The sequence below is a fragment of the Salmo salar genome, chromosome ssa03 (genome assembly GCF_905237065.1).
Source record: "Salmo salar chromosome ssa03, Ssal_v3.1, whole genome shotgun sequence".
NCBI classification, from domain to species: Eukaryota; Metazoa; Chordata; class Actinopteri; order Salmoniformes; family Salmonidae; genus Salmo; species Salmo salar.
In genome coordinates, this window is record NC_059444.1 from 52,042,985 (window position 1) to 52,059,681 (window position 16,697).

A 16,697-nucleotide genomic window follows, 5' to 3' on the forward strand; every position below is an offset into this window, starting at 1 on the left:
TGTTAAATAAGATTTACATTTTTCTCCAGAGAAATAATCATTTTCTATTCTACTGCATCTCTGATATCAGATGCTGTACATGTTCACAGATAAAGTGCATATAGGTTATACATACTACTGCTTTAATACAGTGACATTAACAGAGGAGATTCTAAATCAACAGAAGAACAGTCTAGAATGCAATCTCACAAAAACGTGTCACAAAAGTACAAATACTTTTCAGACCAATTCAACTTTGAGAGAATTAAAAATCAGAGCATCCAGAATAATAACAACAAGATCATAGGAAGCAAAGAAAGACGAGCATTCAGTAGCCAAATATACAGACAAATAAATACCCATTTGATGCTATCTGTCTATAAGTGATAGGGTAAAGTTACATGGTGATGACATGTTTCTGTTGAAAAGGCAACAGTCCTTTCTTGCGAATACTGTTCATCTTAAAAAGCAAAAAGCCAATGTAGGACCACAGCTCAAACTACGTCTGGGTGATCATATACTGTATAATCAATATTTCCAAAGAAAATAAATAGTGATGCATTTGTAAAATCCCAAACATCGTTATGGGAGTTTGGGTTCTATGTGAATGGAAAAGTGGCATATTGAACCGGAAAACGTTCTCTTTCGTTCAGTAGAATTTCATTTAAAAAAAAGGGGATTCCACGATCTCTCCTTTCCTCTTCTCTCTCGTGTCCACCAATGGCAGTTGATAAAGTGACTGTTGCGTAAACAACAGCAACATCTTAAATAGGATCGAATACAAAGGGCTCCCAAGTGGCGCAGCGGTCTAAGACACTGCATCTCAGTCCTACTGACCCTGGTTTGATTCCAGGCTGTATCACAACCAGCTGTGATTGGGAGTTCCATAGGGCGGCCCACAATTGGCCCAGTGTTGCCTGGGTTAGGGTTTGGTCGGGGTAGGCCGTCATTGTAAAATAAGATTTTGTTCTTAACTGACTTGCCTAGTAAAATAAAGGTAAAAAAAGAAATGGGGCCCTGGGGGGTGAATGCCCCTATATGCTGATCCGGGGCCAGTATTTAACTTTCCCCATTAATGGTTAGGATTGGGGGAGGGGAAACTGATCCTACAGTACATCTGTACTTAGGATAAATTTCACCCCGAGCCACATCCACTCCTCTTTCAAGCTGTCCTGACTGCAGTCTCCACGGCATCCATTTACCTCCATCCCCTCTCCCCCTTCCCCCTCCCTCTCTCCAATGGGCCTGGCTGCTAGCTGAGAGGCTGGGGGGCGATGCTGGAGCAGTCAGTGACCAGCAGGCCCACGGTTGAGCTGCCTGACAGAGACACGGCCACAGCCATGGTACCGGTCCCCGCGGGGCTACTGCTGGGGCTGGGGGCGCCCTGGACCTGGGTGACGGCGTGGGTGCCCATGTGGCCCTGGAGCTGGGTGGGTGTCTTGCACTGCACCCCACACAGTTGGCACAGCAGCACCCCGCCAGCACCGGCCCCGCCGAACATGCCCCGCGTCCCGCCGCTCTCCTTCCACTCCTGGCCGTGATGTTTCTGAGCGTGGACACGCAGATAGGTGAGGGTGGTGAAGCCTGGAGGGAGATGAGAGGGAGAGGGAGGAAGAGAGAGGGAGGGAGAGCATTGAGAAATAAGAAAAGGCGAGGAACAAAAGATGAGGAACAAAAGAGAAGGACATATGAGAGATGAGAAATGAGAGAGGGATAACTGTGTAACCACCTCCGTTACACAGGTATTCTCCTCTCCTTTCACAAATTTAAAAAAGAACATGGAAGTCCACTCACTGCGGTTGCACAGGTGGCAGGCGTGGTGCTGTGATTGGTTGTGGACCCTCATATGATCGGTGATGTAGGCGGCAGAGAGGAGCTTGCCACAGATGTGGCACGGCACCTTCTCCTCGTGGCGAATCAGGTGGGCACGGAGACGGTCCCGAGTGGCGAAGGCAGACGTGCAGGTCTGTGTAGCACACACGCCCGCACACACACACAAAACCATTGTTCAATCTTGGACATTTTGACAATTTTCTTCGCCATTATATTTTAGAAGCTAGGCAGGTCAATGTCATTAAATTGCCTATAAAAAAATTCATACAGTGTACACAGAGAAGCAAGGAACATATGACAGGAAACAAGTTTGAAAATAGGGAGAAAGAACAAGGCAAGAGTTAAAATGTTGTCCCCCACGAATGATGCAGTTTCGTGCAGATCGGTTATTCAGTGCCAGAGGAGTAGCAGCAGCAGCAGCTGAAAAATGAGCTCCTACAAATATTGAAATTTACATGGTTTTTAGAGTGAAGTACATCGGAAAAAAGCAAAAGAAAACTGCAAGACTGAATAGGAGAAAAAACAAGCAACAAACAAAGACGATAGGCTTTTGAAAAATAACTATTTTTCATAAAATTGTAGTTATCTTAGCAAGCTGAATTGTTTACCAGTTGCTAAGCAGTTGCTAGGGACTCTTTTGGAAGAAGCTAGCTAGCTAACGAAGAACAACAAAGAATATCTAGTTAACAGAAGAAAAGAAAGAGAAAATCAGGACAGAAGAAAAAGGATATCAAAGTGAAACAGTTCTCTAAAGACACAGGAGACAATAATACAAGAAACAACACTTCTGTAGCTTGTCAACTATGTGTCTGTCTATCCCTGTTCTCTCCTCTCTGCACAGGCCATACAAACGCTTCACACCGCGTGGCCGCTGCCACTCTAACCTGGTGGTCCCAGCGCACACGACCCACGTGGAGTTCCAGGTCTCCGGCAGCCTCTGAAACTGCCGGTCTGCAGCCAACAAGGCTGAGTTCATCTCAGCCTATGCTACCCTCCAGTCCCTAGACTTCCTGGCGCTGACGGAAACATGGATTACCACAGATAACACTGCTACTCCTACTGCTCTCTCTTCGTCTGCCCACGTGTTCTCGCATACCCCTAGAGCATCGAGCCAGCGGGGTGGTGGCACTGGAATCCTCATCTCTCCCAAGTGGACATTCTCTCTTTCTCCCCTGACCCATCTGTCTATCTCCTCATTTGAATTCCATGCTGTCACAGTTACCAGCCCTTTCAAGCTTAACATCCTTATCATTTATCGCCCTCCAGGTTCCCTTGGAGAGTTCATCAATGAGCTTGACGCCTTGATAAGTTCCTTTCCTGAGGATGGCTCACCTCTCACAGTTCTGGGTGACTTTAACCTCCCCACGTCTACCTTTGACTCATTCCTCTCTGCCTCCTTCTTTCCACTCCTCTCCTCTTTTGACCTCACCCTCTCACCTTCCCCCCCTACTCACAAGGCAGGCAATACGCTTGACCTCATCTTTACTAGATGCTGTTCTTCCACTTATCTCATTGCAACTCCCCTCCAAATCTCCGACCACTACCTTGTATCCTTTTCCCTCTTGCTCTCATCCAACACTTCTCACTCTGCCCCTACTCGGATGGTATTGCGCCGTCCCAACCTTCGCTCTCTCTCTCCCGCTACTCTCTCCTCTTCCATCCTATCATCTCTTCCCTCTGCTCAAACCTTCTCCAACCTATCTCCTGATTCTGCCTCCTGAACCCTCCTCTCCTCCCTTTCTCCTCCAAGCATCTGCCTCTAACCCTAGGAAGCTCTTTGCTACCTTCTCCTCCCTCCTGAATCCTCCTCCCCCTCCCCCCCCCTCCTCCCTCTCTGCGGATGACTTCGTCAACCATTTTGAAAAGAAGGTTGACGATATCCGATCCTCGTTTGCTAAGTCAAACGACACCGCTGGTCCTGCTCACACTGCCCTACCCTGTGCTTTGACCTCTTTCTCCCCTCTCTCTCCAGATGAAATCTCGCGTCTTGTGACGGCCGGCCGCCCAACAACCTGCCCACTTGACCCTATCCCCTCCTCTCTTCTCCAGACCATTTCCGGAGACCTTCTCCCCTTCCTCACCTCGCTCATCAACTCATCCTTGACCGCTGGCTATGTCCCTTCCGTCTTCAAGAGAGCGAGAGTTGCACCCCTTCTGAAAAAACCTACACTCGATCCCTCCGATGTCAACAACTACAGACCAGTATCCCTTCTTTCTTTTCTCTCCAAAACTCTTGAACGTGCCGTCCTTGGCCAGCTCTCCTGCTATCTCTCTCAGAATTACCTTCTTGATCCTAATCAGTCAGGTTTCAAGACTGGGCATTCAACTGAGACTGCTCTTCTCTGTGTCACGGAGGCTCTCTGCACTGCTAAAGCTAACTCTCTCTCCTCTGCTCTCATCCTTCTAGACCTATCTGCTGCCTTTGATACTGTGAACCATCAGATCCTCCTCTCCACCCTCTCCGAGTTGGGCATCTCCGGCGTGGCCCACGCTTGGATTGCGTCCTACCTGACAGGTCGCTCCTACCAGGTGGCGTGGCGAGAATCTGTCTCCGCACCATGCGCTCTCACCACTGGTGTCCCCCAGGGCTCTGTTCTAGGCCCTCTCCTATTCTCGCTATACACCAAGTCACTTGGCTCTGTCATATCCTCACATGGGCTCTCCTATCATTGCTATGCAGACGACACACAATTAATCTTCTCCTTTCCCCCTTCTGATAACCAGGCGGCGAATCACATCTCTGCATGTCTGTCAGACATATCAGTGAGGATGACGGATCACCAGCTCAAGCTGAACCTCGGCAAGACGGAGCTGCTCTTCCTCCCGGGGAAGGACTGCCCGTTCCATGATCTCGCCATCACGGTTGACAACTCCCTTGTGTCCTCCTCCCAGAGTGCTAAGAACCTTGGCGTGATCCTGGACAACACCCTGTCGTTCTCCACTAACATCAAGGCGGTGACCCGATCCTGTAGGTTCATGCTCTACAACATTCGCAGAGTACGACCCTGCCTCACACAGGAAGCGGCGCAGGTCCTAATCCAGGCACTTGTCATCTCCCGTCTGGATTACTCCAACTCGCTGTTGGCTGGGCTCCCTGCCTGTGCCATTAAACCCCTACAACTCATCCAGAACGCCGCAGCCCGTCTGGTGTTCAACCTTCCCAAGTTCTCTCACGTCACCCCGCTCCTCCGCTCTCTCCACTGGCTTCCAGTTGAAACTCGCATCCGCTACAAGACCATGGTGATTGCCTACGGAGCTGTGAAGGGAACGGCACCTCCATACCTTCAGGCTCTGATCAGGCCCTACACCCAAACAAGGGCACTGCGTTCATCCACCACTGGCCTGCTGGCCCCCCTACCTCTGAGGAAGCACAGTTCCCGCTCAGCCCAGTCAAAACTGTTCGCTGCTCTGGCACCCCAATGGTGGAACAAGCTCCCTCACGACGCCAGGACAGCGGAGTCAATCACCACCTTCCGGAGACACCTGAAACCCCACCTCTTTAAGGAATACCTAGGATAGGATAAAGTAATCCTTCTAACCCCCCCCTTAAAAGATTTAGATGCACTATTGTAAAGTGGTTGTTCCACTGGATATCATAAGGTGAATGCACCATTTTGTAAGTCGCTCTGGATAAGAGCGTCTGCTAAATGACTTAAATGTAATGTAATGTAATGAGTAGTGTTTTTCACAAAATTCAAAATAGCGTAAAATCCATCATGACGGACCTTATGCGTCCCTGAGTAAAATGTGTTCCTTGTGAGCCGGGACCTATGTACCGAATGTAATGACTTTAGGTCAAACGGGTTGAGGGGCATGACCTTTCAAAGTTAGCATTTTAATCGCTTGTTATAGCGCCACCATCTGGCCAATCATTGCAATTTTGTAAACAGCTGATCTTTATGGCGAGACCCATCTGAGATATCGCAAGTGACTTATTAACTGTGACAAATGGATCGAGACAGATTCATTGCGGGGGGTCAATAATACACACAGAGAGTAGAAAAAGAGAGTGAAAGAGTTAAAAGTGAGTTAGAAAGAAGAGGATTACCGGGCACTTGAAGGGTCTCTCAGTGGAGTGCACCTGTCTGACGTGACTGTTGAGGTGGTCGGGTCTGGAACAGACAGGAGAAAGGATTAAGACCCCACGTGTGTCTTATCTGTGTCTTATCGGTAATTTCTCGTCGATAGATCTACCCTTGCACAACAGACGTCAGTTAGAACTGAATTCTATTAGAACTCCAGACTAATTTCACAAATGTGTGCATGTACATATACAGTACCAGTCAAAAGTTTGAACACATCTACTCATTCAAGGGTTTTTCTTTATTTTTACTATTTTCTACATTGTAGAATAATAGTGAAGACATCAAAACTATGAAATAACACATATGGAACCATGTAGTAAGCAAAAAAGTGTTAAACAAATCGAAATATATTTTATATGAGATTCTTCAAAGTAGCCACCCTTTGCCTTGATGACAGCTTTGCACACTCTTGGTATTCTCTCAACCAGCTTCACCTGGAATGCTTTTCCAACAGTCTTGAAGGAGTTCCCACATATGCTGAGCATTTGCTGGCTGCTTTTCCTTCACTCTGCGGTCCAACTCATCCCAAACCATTTCAATTGGGTTGAGGTCAGGTGATTGTGGAGGCCAGGTCATCTGATGCAGCACTCCATCTTGGTCAAATAGCCCTTACACATCCTGGAGGTGTGTTTTGGGTCATGGTTCTGTTAAGAAACAAATTATAGTCCCACTAAGCGCAAAACAGATGGGATGGCGTATCGCTGCAGAATGCTGTGGTAGCCATGCTGTTAAGTGTGCCTTGAATTCTAAATAAATCACAGACAGTGTCACCAGCAAAGCACCCCCACACCATCTCCTCCATGCTTTACGGTGGGAACCACACATGCGGAGATCATTCGTTCACCTACTCTGCATCTCACAAAGACACGGCGGTTGGAAACAAAATCTCATCAGACCAAATTACCGATTTCCACCAGTCTAATGTCCATTGCTAGCAAGTCTCTTCTTCTTATTGGTCTCTTTTAGTAGTGCTTTCTTTGCATCAATTCGACCATGAAGGCCTGATTCACGCAGTCTCCTCTGAACAGTTGATGTTGAGATGTGTCTGTTACTTGAACTCTGTGAAGCATTTATTTGGGCTGCAATTTCTGACGCTGGTAACCCTAATGAACTCATTCTCTGCAGCAGAGGTAACTCTGGGTCTTCCTTTCCTGTGGCTGTCCTCATGAGAGCCAGTTTATCATAGCGCTTGATGGTTTTTGCAACTGCACTTGAAATGTTCAAAGTTCTTGACATTTTCCGGATTGACCTGTCTTAAAGTAATGACGGACTGTTGTTTCTTGCCATAATATGGACTTGGTATTTTACCAAATAGGGCTATCTTCTGTATACCACCCCTACGTTGTCACAACACAACTGATTGGCTCAAATTAACTTTTAACAAGGCACACCTGTTAATTGAAATGCATTCCAGGTGACTACCTCATGTAGCGGTTGAGAGAATGCCAAGTGTGCAAAGCTGTCAACAAGGCAGAGGGTGGCTACTTTGAAGAATCTCAAATATAAAATATATTTTTATTTGTTTCACACTTTTTTAGTGACTACATGATTCCATATGTGTTATTTCATAGTTTTGATGTCTTCACTATTATTCTACAATGTAGAAAATAGAAAAAATAAAGAAAATCCTGGAATGAGTAGGTGTGTCCAAACTTTTAATTGGTACTGTTTGTGCATGTGTGTATACTTGTTACACAATTGAACCCCCCACAACCCAGTCATCCCCCTTCTCACCGTGAGAATCCCTTGGCGCAGTGGGGGCAGACGTAAGGTTTCTCCACCCCTCCTTGGTGTGAGCGTACATGGTAGCTCATGCGGTCTTTCCTCTTGAAGCGCTGCTGGCAGATGGGGCAGTGGTAGGGCTTTTCGTCCGAGTGGGAAAGCCGGTGGCGGTTCAGGTGGTACACGTCTCGGAAGGCCTTCCCACAGGCCTCACATGCATGGTTCTTCCTCACCTGGTTGGGGCTAGGGTTGGGGTAGGGTTGAGGCCCCTGGTTCTGGTTCTAGGTTTGATGAGAAGAAAGGGACAGTTGGCTAGTGCTGGCTGTGGGGTACGTATAGCTACTCTGGCTACATTGCGCAATATAGTAGGCGAGGAGAGAGCGAGAACGGCATAGGGAGCAGCAAATGATTCTTCAATAATTATGAGAAAACAGGCACCAACCAACCTGTACCATTGTCCCGGCAACCACAACTGCAGCTTGGAGCACCTGGGGCGCAGCCATGGTGACGGTCGCTGGGGCGATGGACACCGCAACAGGTTGGCTCTCCTGGTTTCCGAGTGGGGAGGGTTGGGGGAGGGATTCTGCGGGAGGAGGATGAGAGGGCAGAGAGAGGTGGAGGAGGGAGAGAGGGATTGTTTGCCGCCCCCCTCCTCCTCCTCCCTTGCTCCCGTCCTCCCTCTCTCTGGCTGCTCTGTCCTTCATTTTGATGCCAGTGTGCACCGACTGATGGCGCCGGAGGTTGTAGTTGTTCTTAAACTGCTTGTTACATGTGGCGCAGATGTGTGTCGGCCGGCCAGGCTTGGAGACGGCCTTCTCTAAAGGACAGATGGGAAATAAAGAGAGCGGAAAGAGAGAGAGAGAAAGATAGAGGGGAAAGAGAGGAAAACAAAAGTGTGAGAGAACGTAACTCCTGAAAGGGAACTAAGGGTAGAGTTTGTGGGTTGGATTCCTACATGGGTCCCACATACTGAATAAGTAAGCTATTGGGTCCCTCTACATTTGTATACTGTAAGTTGTTTAGGATGAAAGTATCTGGTGAATGACCACCCAGCTAGCACATTTGGTTCTTTGGAAGTTGTGGGAATGTACGTTTTTTATTTCCCATTGGTTCTGGGAATGAAGCCATAAGTTTCTTGACCCCTGACCGGTAAAACGCAAAGCTTTCTAAACGTTTTGAGAACAGAAGTGAACATTTTGCCTGTTCTGTGAACGTTAATTTTTACATTGCAGGGAGGTTCTAAGAACATTTTACTATGGTTTCCTTAAGGTTTTTCTGGAAGGTTTTATTAACGTTCTGAGAAGGGAAATTATTGGTCATTTGATGGTAATTAAATAACGTTCTGAGAACATGTTTCTGTAAAACTTTTAATGCTAACTTAGTTTGGGTTAACTGTTTTGAAATCCAAACATAGATAGGACACATGGAAGTAAATTTGCTTAGGCATTAAACATGCAAACACATTTCTTTTTGATTATGGCACAACGTCAGTGAGGTTCAAACCTATGATCTTCTGTTCTCTATCTATAGAATTAGTCCACTGTGCCACCAGGATGAACTAGAATGGAATTTTTTTTCAAAATGTTGTCTTTTCAAACAGACCCCATTTCAAAGGAAACAAGCACTCATTAAGATCAGGTGTGGCCAATTAGTTGGTGCGGCCAACACACTTAATAAGATAGAGGATAGAAAGAGTTTTGTTTATTCTGAGAACGGAATGTATATGGTTTTAAATAACGTTCTCTGAACGTTACTAAAGTTTTCTTGTGTTTTTTTTATGGAAAGTTTTCTTAATATTCTCGGAAACAATTTGAGAACATGACTTTAAATAGAACCATGAGGAAACCTGTAGCAAATGTTATGCTGAAGTACTGAAATTGAATAATGTGTCCCTGAAAAAAGGGGGGTCAAAATCAAAAGTAACAGTCAGTATCTGGTGTGGCCACCCATTGCATTAAGTACTGCAGTGCATCTCCTCCTCATGAACTGCACCAGATTTGCTAGTTCTTGCTGTGAGATGTTACCCCACTTTTCCACCAAAGCACCTGCAAGTTCCCGGACATTTCTGGGGGGAATGGCCCTAGCCCTCACCCTCCGATCCAACAGGTCCCAGACCTGCTCAATGGGATTGAGATCCGGGCTCTTCGCTGGCTATGGCAGAACACTGACATTCCTGTCTTGCAGGAAATCACGCACAGAACGAGCAGTATAGCTGGTGGCATTGTCTGCAGGAAGGGTACCACATGAGGGAGGAGGATGTCTTCCTTTTAACGCACAGCGTTGAGAATGCCTGCAATGACAACAAACTCATTCCGATGATGCTGTGACACACCACCCCAGACCATTACGGACCCTCCACCTCCAAATCGATCCCGCTCCAGAGTACAGGCCTCGGTGTAACGCTCATTCCTTCAACGATAAACGCGAATCCGACCATCACCCCTGGTGAGACAAAACCGTGACTCGTCAGTGAAGAGCACTTTTTGCCAGTCCTGTCTGGTCCAGCGACAGTGGGTTTGTGCCCATAGGCGACGTTGTTGCCGGTGATGTCTGGTGAGGAACTGCCTTACAACAGGCCTACAAGCCCTCAGTGCAGCCTCTCTCAGCCTATTGCGGACAGTCTGAGCACTGATGGAGGGATTGTGCATTCCTGGTGTAACTCGGGCAGTTGTTGTTGCCATCCAAGATTAAAGGTATATACTGGGCAACTTTCATAAGGTCTGCATGCCTTATATGGAATACAGTATGACAAAAGGAGTCGGTATTGAAAACATGCCCACGTCAGGGGAGATACCTATTTAGGCAATCCTAGGTGCTGGACTGCTCAGTCCTGGCCCTGGGGGTCAACCGTCCTGTGGGTTGTCACACTGGCCTTGGCATAACACACCCAAAACCAATAATGAATGGGATTCTGGCCTTCTAGGCAGAGTTCCTCTGTCCAGTGTCTGTGTTCTTTTGCCCATCTTAATCTTTTAAGATATGGCTTTTTCTTTGCAACTCTGCCTAGAAGGCCAGCATACCAGAGTCGCCTCTTCACTGTTGACGTTGAGACTAGTGTTTTGAAGGGTACTATTTAATGAAGCTAACAGTAAAGGACTTGTGAGGCGTCTGTTTCTCAAACTAGACACTCTAATGTACTTGTCCTCTTGCTCAGTTGTGCACTGGGGCCTCCCACTCCTCTTTCTATTCTGGTTAGAGACAGTTTGCGCTGTTCTGTGAAGCGACTAGTACACAGCATTGTACGAGATCTTCAGTTTCTTGGCAATTTCTCACATGGAATAGCCTTCATTTCTCAGAACAAGAATAGACTGACAAGTTTCAGAAGAAAGTTCTTTGTTTCTAGACATTTTTGAGCCTGTAATCGAACACACAAATGCTGATGCTCCAGATACTCAACTAGTCCAAAGAAGGACAGTTTTATTGCTTCTTTAATCAGAACAACAGTTTTCAGCTGTGCTAACATAATTGCAAATGGGTTTTCTAATGATCAATTAGCCTTTTAAAATAATGAACTTGGATTAGCTAACACAACGTGCCATTGGAACACAGGAGTGATGGTTGCTGATAATGGGCCTCTACGCCTATATAGATATCCATAAAAAAATCTGCCGTTTCCAGCTACAATAGTCATTTACAACATTAACACTGTCTACACTGTATTTCTGGTCAATTTGATGTCATTTTAATGGGTAAAACATGTACTTTTATTTCAAAAACAAGGACATTTCTAAGTGACCCCAAACTTTTGAACGGTAGTGTGTGGTTCTCAGAACATTATGTGCGTGCTGGGCAGAAACTGTGATGTAGCATTGTTGCACTGCTCTCACCATCACAGATGTAGACGATTCACTCAGTATTTTTTTATTACATTTCTTTGTCTTTTCATCTCTCTCACAACCTCTCTCTTTAGTCCTCCTCTCTCTCTCCGCCCCTCTCTGTCTGTCACAAACATATGCAACAGACACAGGGAGTGTGAAAAGGACATTATTTCCTGAGGTAAGAAATCCCATGGTTCAGGGTGGGGCTGAAGAGATATCAGATTGTATGTGCTTGTTTTCAGCTTTGATATGTAAAGAGAGGACATCAAGGTGCTTCCGCTGAGTCTGCAGCAGCTGTGACTCCTGACAACAAGTAAAACTCTCTCTGCCCCTCCACTCCCCTCCTATCCAATAGTTTATTGTGGATTCCATGTGTTTATTGAATTAGAATAATATTGAATAAACATAGTGGTCCTCCGTGTCTCAGTCAGTAGAGCATGACGCTTGCAATGCCAGGATTCGATTTCCGCTGGGACCACGCATACAAAAATGTATGCGTGTCGCTTTGGTTAAAAGTGTCTTATAAATGGCATATATTATTATTCTAATATTATCATTATAGACTGTAGAATTGATCAATTGAGTAAATTGTACCTGATCCTGGCTGTATCTCAAATGGCAACCGCCACCCTATTCCATACACAGTGCACTACTTTTGACCCGAGCCGTATGGCTGCTGGTCAAAAGTGGTGTACTATATAAGGAATAGGGTGCCTTTTGGGATATAGAACCTGCATGCTCACCAGGTAAAGGCTCTTCATTCAGGGCGGCTGTGTCCACTGTGGATGGGGGCGGGGCTATGTGCTCTGTAGGGGGGTTCTGGGCGGAGCCAGTCATGTCCGGAAGCAGCTCTGATTGGAGGGCTGTCTCGGATTGGGTCTGTGAGGGCGGAGTCTGGGGAAATGAGAGCAAGAATTAGCTGCTGAGGCTTGAAATACACATCATTGGGTGATCATGCCACCTTTGACCCCAGTCAGAACACACACAAGCTCTCACTCTTGCCCTCATAATCAATACTACAACAAATCTGTAAGGGGCACAGTTGGCAAATTGTCAGCTTAAGACTTATGTGACATCACAAACATAATAAGCATGTGTATGATCCCAGGATCCCAAGTGCATTCACTTCTGCATCCATAGCACTCTAATGAGTGAGACACTAAACACAATTTATATCTTTCTTAGACACACACAAACTTACCTGAAACAGAAAGTTACTCCAAGAAGAATCCATTTTGAAGCAGGATGATGTCAGATACTTTTAGTCCAAGAGTCAAAACTAGAAATATATATCCGCCTGAGACTTAGGGGCCAACCAACCATAGGCTGGGGCCAACTGATGAATCACTCCGCCTGCTATAATGTCTGCAGTCTACCTAGTTCCTCTCTGCAGTTTCAAATATCAAAGGTGAATATCTCCGGGGGAAAGTTTAAATCGCGGTGCATTCAATAGCATAAATTATTATTGAAGATGAATGATCAATTTTGAAAGGCTGTCAGCTATATGACAATATATGACAGTAATGATAATGTTCAACTAAAATGTTATATGGTGTGGGACGAAAGGATGCAACATGATATTATAACTAAAATGCGACAAAATGGTTGATGCATGCTTTTAATGATGCATTTACAATGCAATTTACATTGTATATTTATATTATAGCCTAAGATTAAATCCTATTCTCAAATCCATGCAAAATTTGGTTATTACAAATAACGAAAAATGTATAAAAAGTAATAATAATAAGTCCGCAGTTGTTTGTAAATACGTGGACGAAGAGTTATTTATTTCGATAGCTCCGAGAGGCCAAAGCGGTGGTGAATTCCAAAGCCTCGGTGTTGCGTAAAATCGTGTCCCTAACTAGAGAGTCCCCGATCGGCCGCAATCCAAAGCTTCGCCTCGGCTTTTCAAACGAGAGGACGACATCTTTCTTTTTTTTTTTCTATTTCTCTCTCCCTCCCACCCTCGCTGTCTTTCTTCCTTTTATTTTTTTAAATCTCTTCTCCTCTCCCCTCTCTATCTATCCCCCGCCGCCGTGTCCCCTGTTTAAAGGGAACGTATTTAGTGTAGCTTATGCACCCTCCTCTCTGTTCCCGTCTCCTCCGTGGCGTGCGCTGTTTTCAATAGACCTGTGCATCCGTCTTCTTGCCCCCGCGAGTTCGGCCGACATAAATACATATTTTATCAACAGCTAGTAATGCAATAGAATTGCGTAAGATTGCCCAACTCCAAACTTACATATCACAACAACCTTATAGTGAGATAATATTGAGAATACCCAACTGTGTGACATCAATAGAAATGTATTAAGGCAATAAAACAAGATCACACGCATCTTAAAGGTAAATATACATGCTTCAGGTGCAACAGCTTCATAGTAATAGGAATATACATCAAAATGACAAAAATGTTTTTGTTTTCAATAGATCGTTAAGGCTAGAAGTGAGGTAGGCTAATGCTCCAGAGATACTGGACTTCTTACTCATATCTGCATCTCTGGCCGTAAAATAATGCTGCTGCAAATTTGACTGTTGTAGGAGAGTTACAATGGTTATTCCATCAAACTTCAAATTACTGGAACAGTACACAAGCAGAACAGAACATCTAGGTTAATGGTCAGTGGCCCAAGCCCCGTTTAGACAGGATGGGGAATCAGATTGCTATTATCTCCAGGAACTTAACTTTTGGTTTATATTTTCATTTGTTGCACTACTGGTAGTGCCAATTGATGTTTAGGAGGCAGCTACAGTAGCTGGAAGATACCTTCTTCTGTTTTTAGTTCATTTAATGTATTTTATTTAATCTGGGTGCTTACATCACCTGCTAGCACCCTGGTACTATTCGTAGCCCCCTTTCTTCTCAGTCCTTGAAAACACTGAGCAAGAAAGAACAACTTGTGCATTGAAGACTGATGTGTTCCTGTCCTGTCTTTTCATAATATCATTGCAGAGCTACATAAAAGCCCTAAAAGACAGCCTTGATGTCACTCTTCATTTCTTGGTGGTTCTGTGATAAATACACTGAGTGTACAAAACATTATGAACAATGTTCTTTCCATGACATAGACTGACCAGGTGAATCTAGGTGAAAGCTATGATCCCTTATTGATGTCACTTGTTAAATCCAGTTCAATCAGTGTAGAGGAAGGGGAGGAGACAGGTTATAGAAGGATTTTTAAGCCTTGAGACAATTGAGACATGGATTGTGTATGTGTGCCATTTAGATGGTGAATAATGGGCAAGACAAAATATTTAAGTTCCTATGAACGGGGTATGGTAGTAGGTGCCAGGTGCACCGATTTGTGTCAAAACCTGCAACACTTCTAGGTTTTTCCACACTCAACAGTTTCCAGTGTGCATCAAGAATGCAAGAATGGTCCACAATCCAAGGGACATCCAGCCAACTTGACACAACTGTGGGAAACATTGGAGTCAACATGGACCAGCATCCCTGTGGAATGCTTTCGTCACTTGGGGGTTGCTGTGCGAAGTTGCTGGAATTAGAACACGCTGTCATACACGTCGACTCAGAGCATCCCAAACATGCTCAATTGATAACATGTCTGGTGAGTATGCAGGCCATGAAAGTACTGTGACGATTTCAGATTCCAGGAATTGTGTACAGATCCTTGAAACATGGAGCCGTGCATTATCATACTGAAACATGAGGTGATGGCGGTGAATGAATGGCACGACAATGTGTCTCATGATCGCGTCACGGTATCTCTGTGCAGTCAAATTGCAATTGCGTTATTTTTCCATAGTTTATACCTGTCCATACCATAACCCCACCACCACCATCTGTTCACAACGATGACGTCAGCAAACCGCTTGCCCACACAACGCCATACATGTGTTCTGCGGTTGTGAGGCCGGTTGGACGTACTGCCAAATTCTCTAAAACAACGTTGGAGGCGGCTTATCGTAGAGAAATTAACATGACATTTCTCTGGCAACAGCTCTGGTGTACATTCCTGCAGTCGGCATGCCAATTGCACACTCCCTCAAAATTTGAGACATCTGTGGTATTATGTGTGACAAAACTGCACATTTTAGAGCCTTTTACTGTACCCAGCACAAGGTGCACCTGTGTAATGATCATGCTGTTTAACCAGATTCTTGATATGCCACACCTGTCAGGTGGATGGATTATCTTGGCAAAAGGGAAAACACGCACAAACAGGGATGTAAAAAAATGTGCACACAAAATTCGAGAGAAATAAGCCTTTTGTGCATATGGAACATTTCTGGGATATTTTATTTCAGCTCATGAAACATGGGACCAATACTTTACATGTTGTGATTATATTTTTGTTCAGTGTACATCTTTTCCAGGACGCTGAAAAGGTATCTTTCCGGACGTTAAAAAAATAAGTATTTTCCGGACGTTGAAACCGTGTTCATTTTCAGTTCTAAATGAAAGTTGAAAATACTTATTTTTCCAGAATAGCCTACGAATAGGAGTTTTACCTGACCAGGACATCAGATCAGGAGAAAACTCCAGGCCCCAGAAAATACATACTTTTGAACCTGTGGTGCCACCTCTGGATCATATTGTAGTTCATAAGGTAAAGTTTTATTTGTTGTGAATTAATCTTTCACTTGTTTTGCCGTCCTCAGAGAGGATGAATCTGGGATTTGCTGTATCAGGGTCCAGAGTCACATCCACTGCATCTTCTTCAGCATCAAATCAGGAAACTTCCCCATTCGGTTAAGACATTTCTCCTCAAGCTCAGAAAAAGCCCCCCTCACTTTTTCCTCCAGCTGAGACAAAGAGCTCCTCACTCCTCTGTTCACACCCCTTCCACACAGAGCACTGTGAAAACTGATCTCAGACAAGTCCTGGACCTGGGTGAGTGGGGGGGGGCACAGGGATGACATGTTCGGTAGGTCCTCAGTGTGAGAGCTGCTCCAGCTCAGTGCGTCTCCTCTGTAGCTCAGTGATTTCCTGCTCCAGCTCTTCGATACACACTCCACACTGCACTTTTCTTCTTCTCGTTAACATTCTAAATGTAGTTAGCCTGGCTTCTCTCAACGGAGCACACGAGAGCAGTGAGCACCTGTACGCCGTCTGCTATGTCAAGTTCTGTGTTTCTGTTGCTGAGCTCTACGGAGTGTTTGAACTCCTCAACCTTCAGCTATCGCTCCTGAATCATCTTCTGCACCTGTGCTTCCAGCTGAGCCCTCCTTTCTCCATACTCTTCCTAGAGGGACGGTGTGGTGAGCCTTGTAGTGTGTCTCAGTGCAGAACGGATAC

The 16,697-nt window shown here is 45.4% G+C and overlaps 1 protein-coding gene across 1 annotated transcript; it reads right to left on the minus strand.

Moving 5' to 3' along the window:
- Positions 1-101: 101 nt before the first annotated feature.
- On the minus strand, positions 102-13,755 carry LOC106600753 (myc-associated zinc finger protein). The gene is made up of 7 exons (XM_014192358.2): positions 12,639-13,755; positions 12,181-12,331; positions 8,066-8,436; positions 7,632-7,900; positions 5,861-5,924; positions 1,774-1,945; positions 102-1,563 (listed from the first exon to the last, which is right to left on the minus strand). Exons 1-7 carry the CDS (start codon positions 12,669-12,671, stop codon positions 1,232-1,234), a joined length of 1,392 nt encoding a protein of 463 aa, XP_014047833.1. The 5' UTR covers positions 12,672-13,755; the 3' UTR covers positions 102-1,231.
- Between the last annotated feature and the right edge of the window lie 2,942 nt (positions 13,756-16,697).

Bases quoted from the DNA above. Each gene is read 5' to 3' on its own strand.
- LOC106600753 (XM_014192358.2), bottom strand. From the start codon at position 12,671: ATGGATTCTTCTTGGAGTAACTTTCTGTTTCAG. The intron at 1,946-5,860 runs GTAATCCTCTTC...TGTGCTACACAG, and splicing joins AGAGACCCTTCAAGTGCCCG to ACCTGCACGTCTGCCTTCGC. The intron at 1,564-1,773 runs GTGAGTGGACTT...ATCTCCCTCCAG, and splicing joins CTGCCACCTGTGCAACCGCA to GCTTCACCACCCTCACCTAT.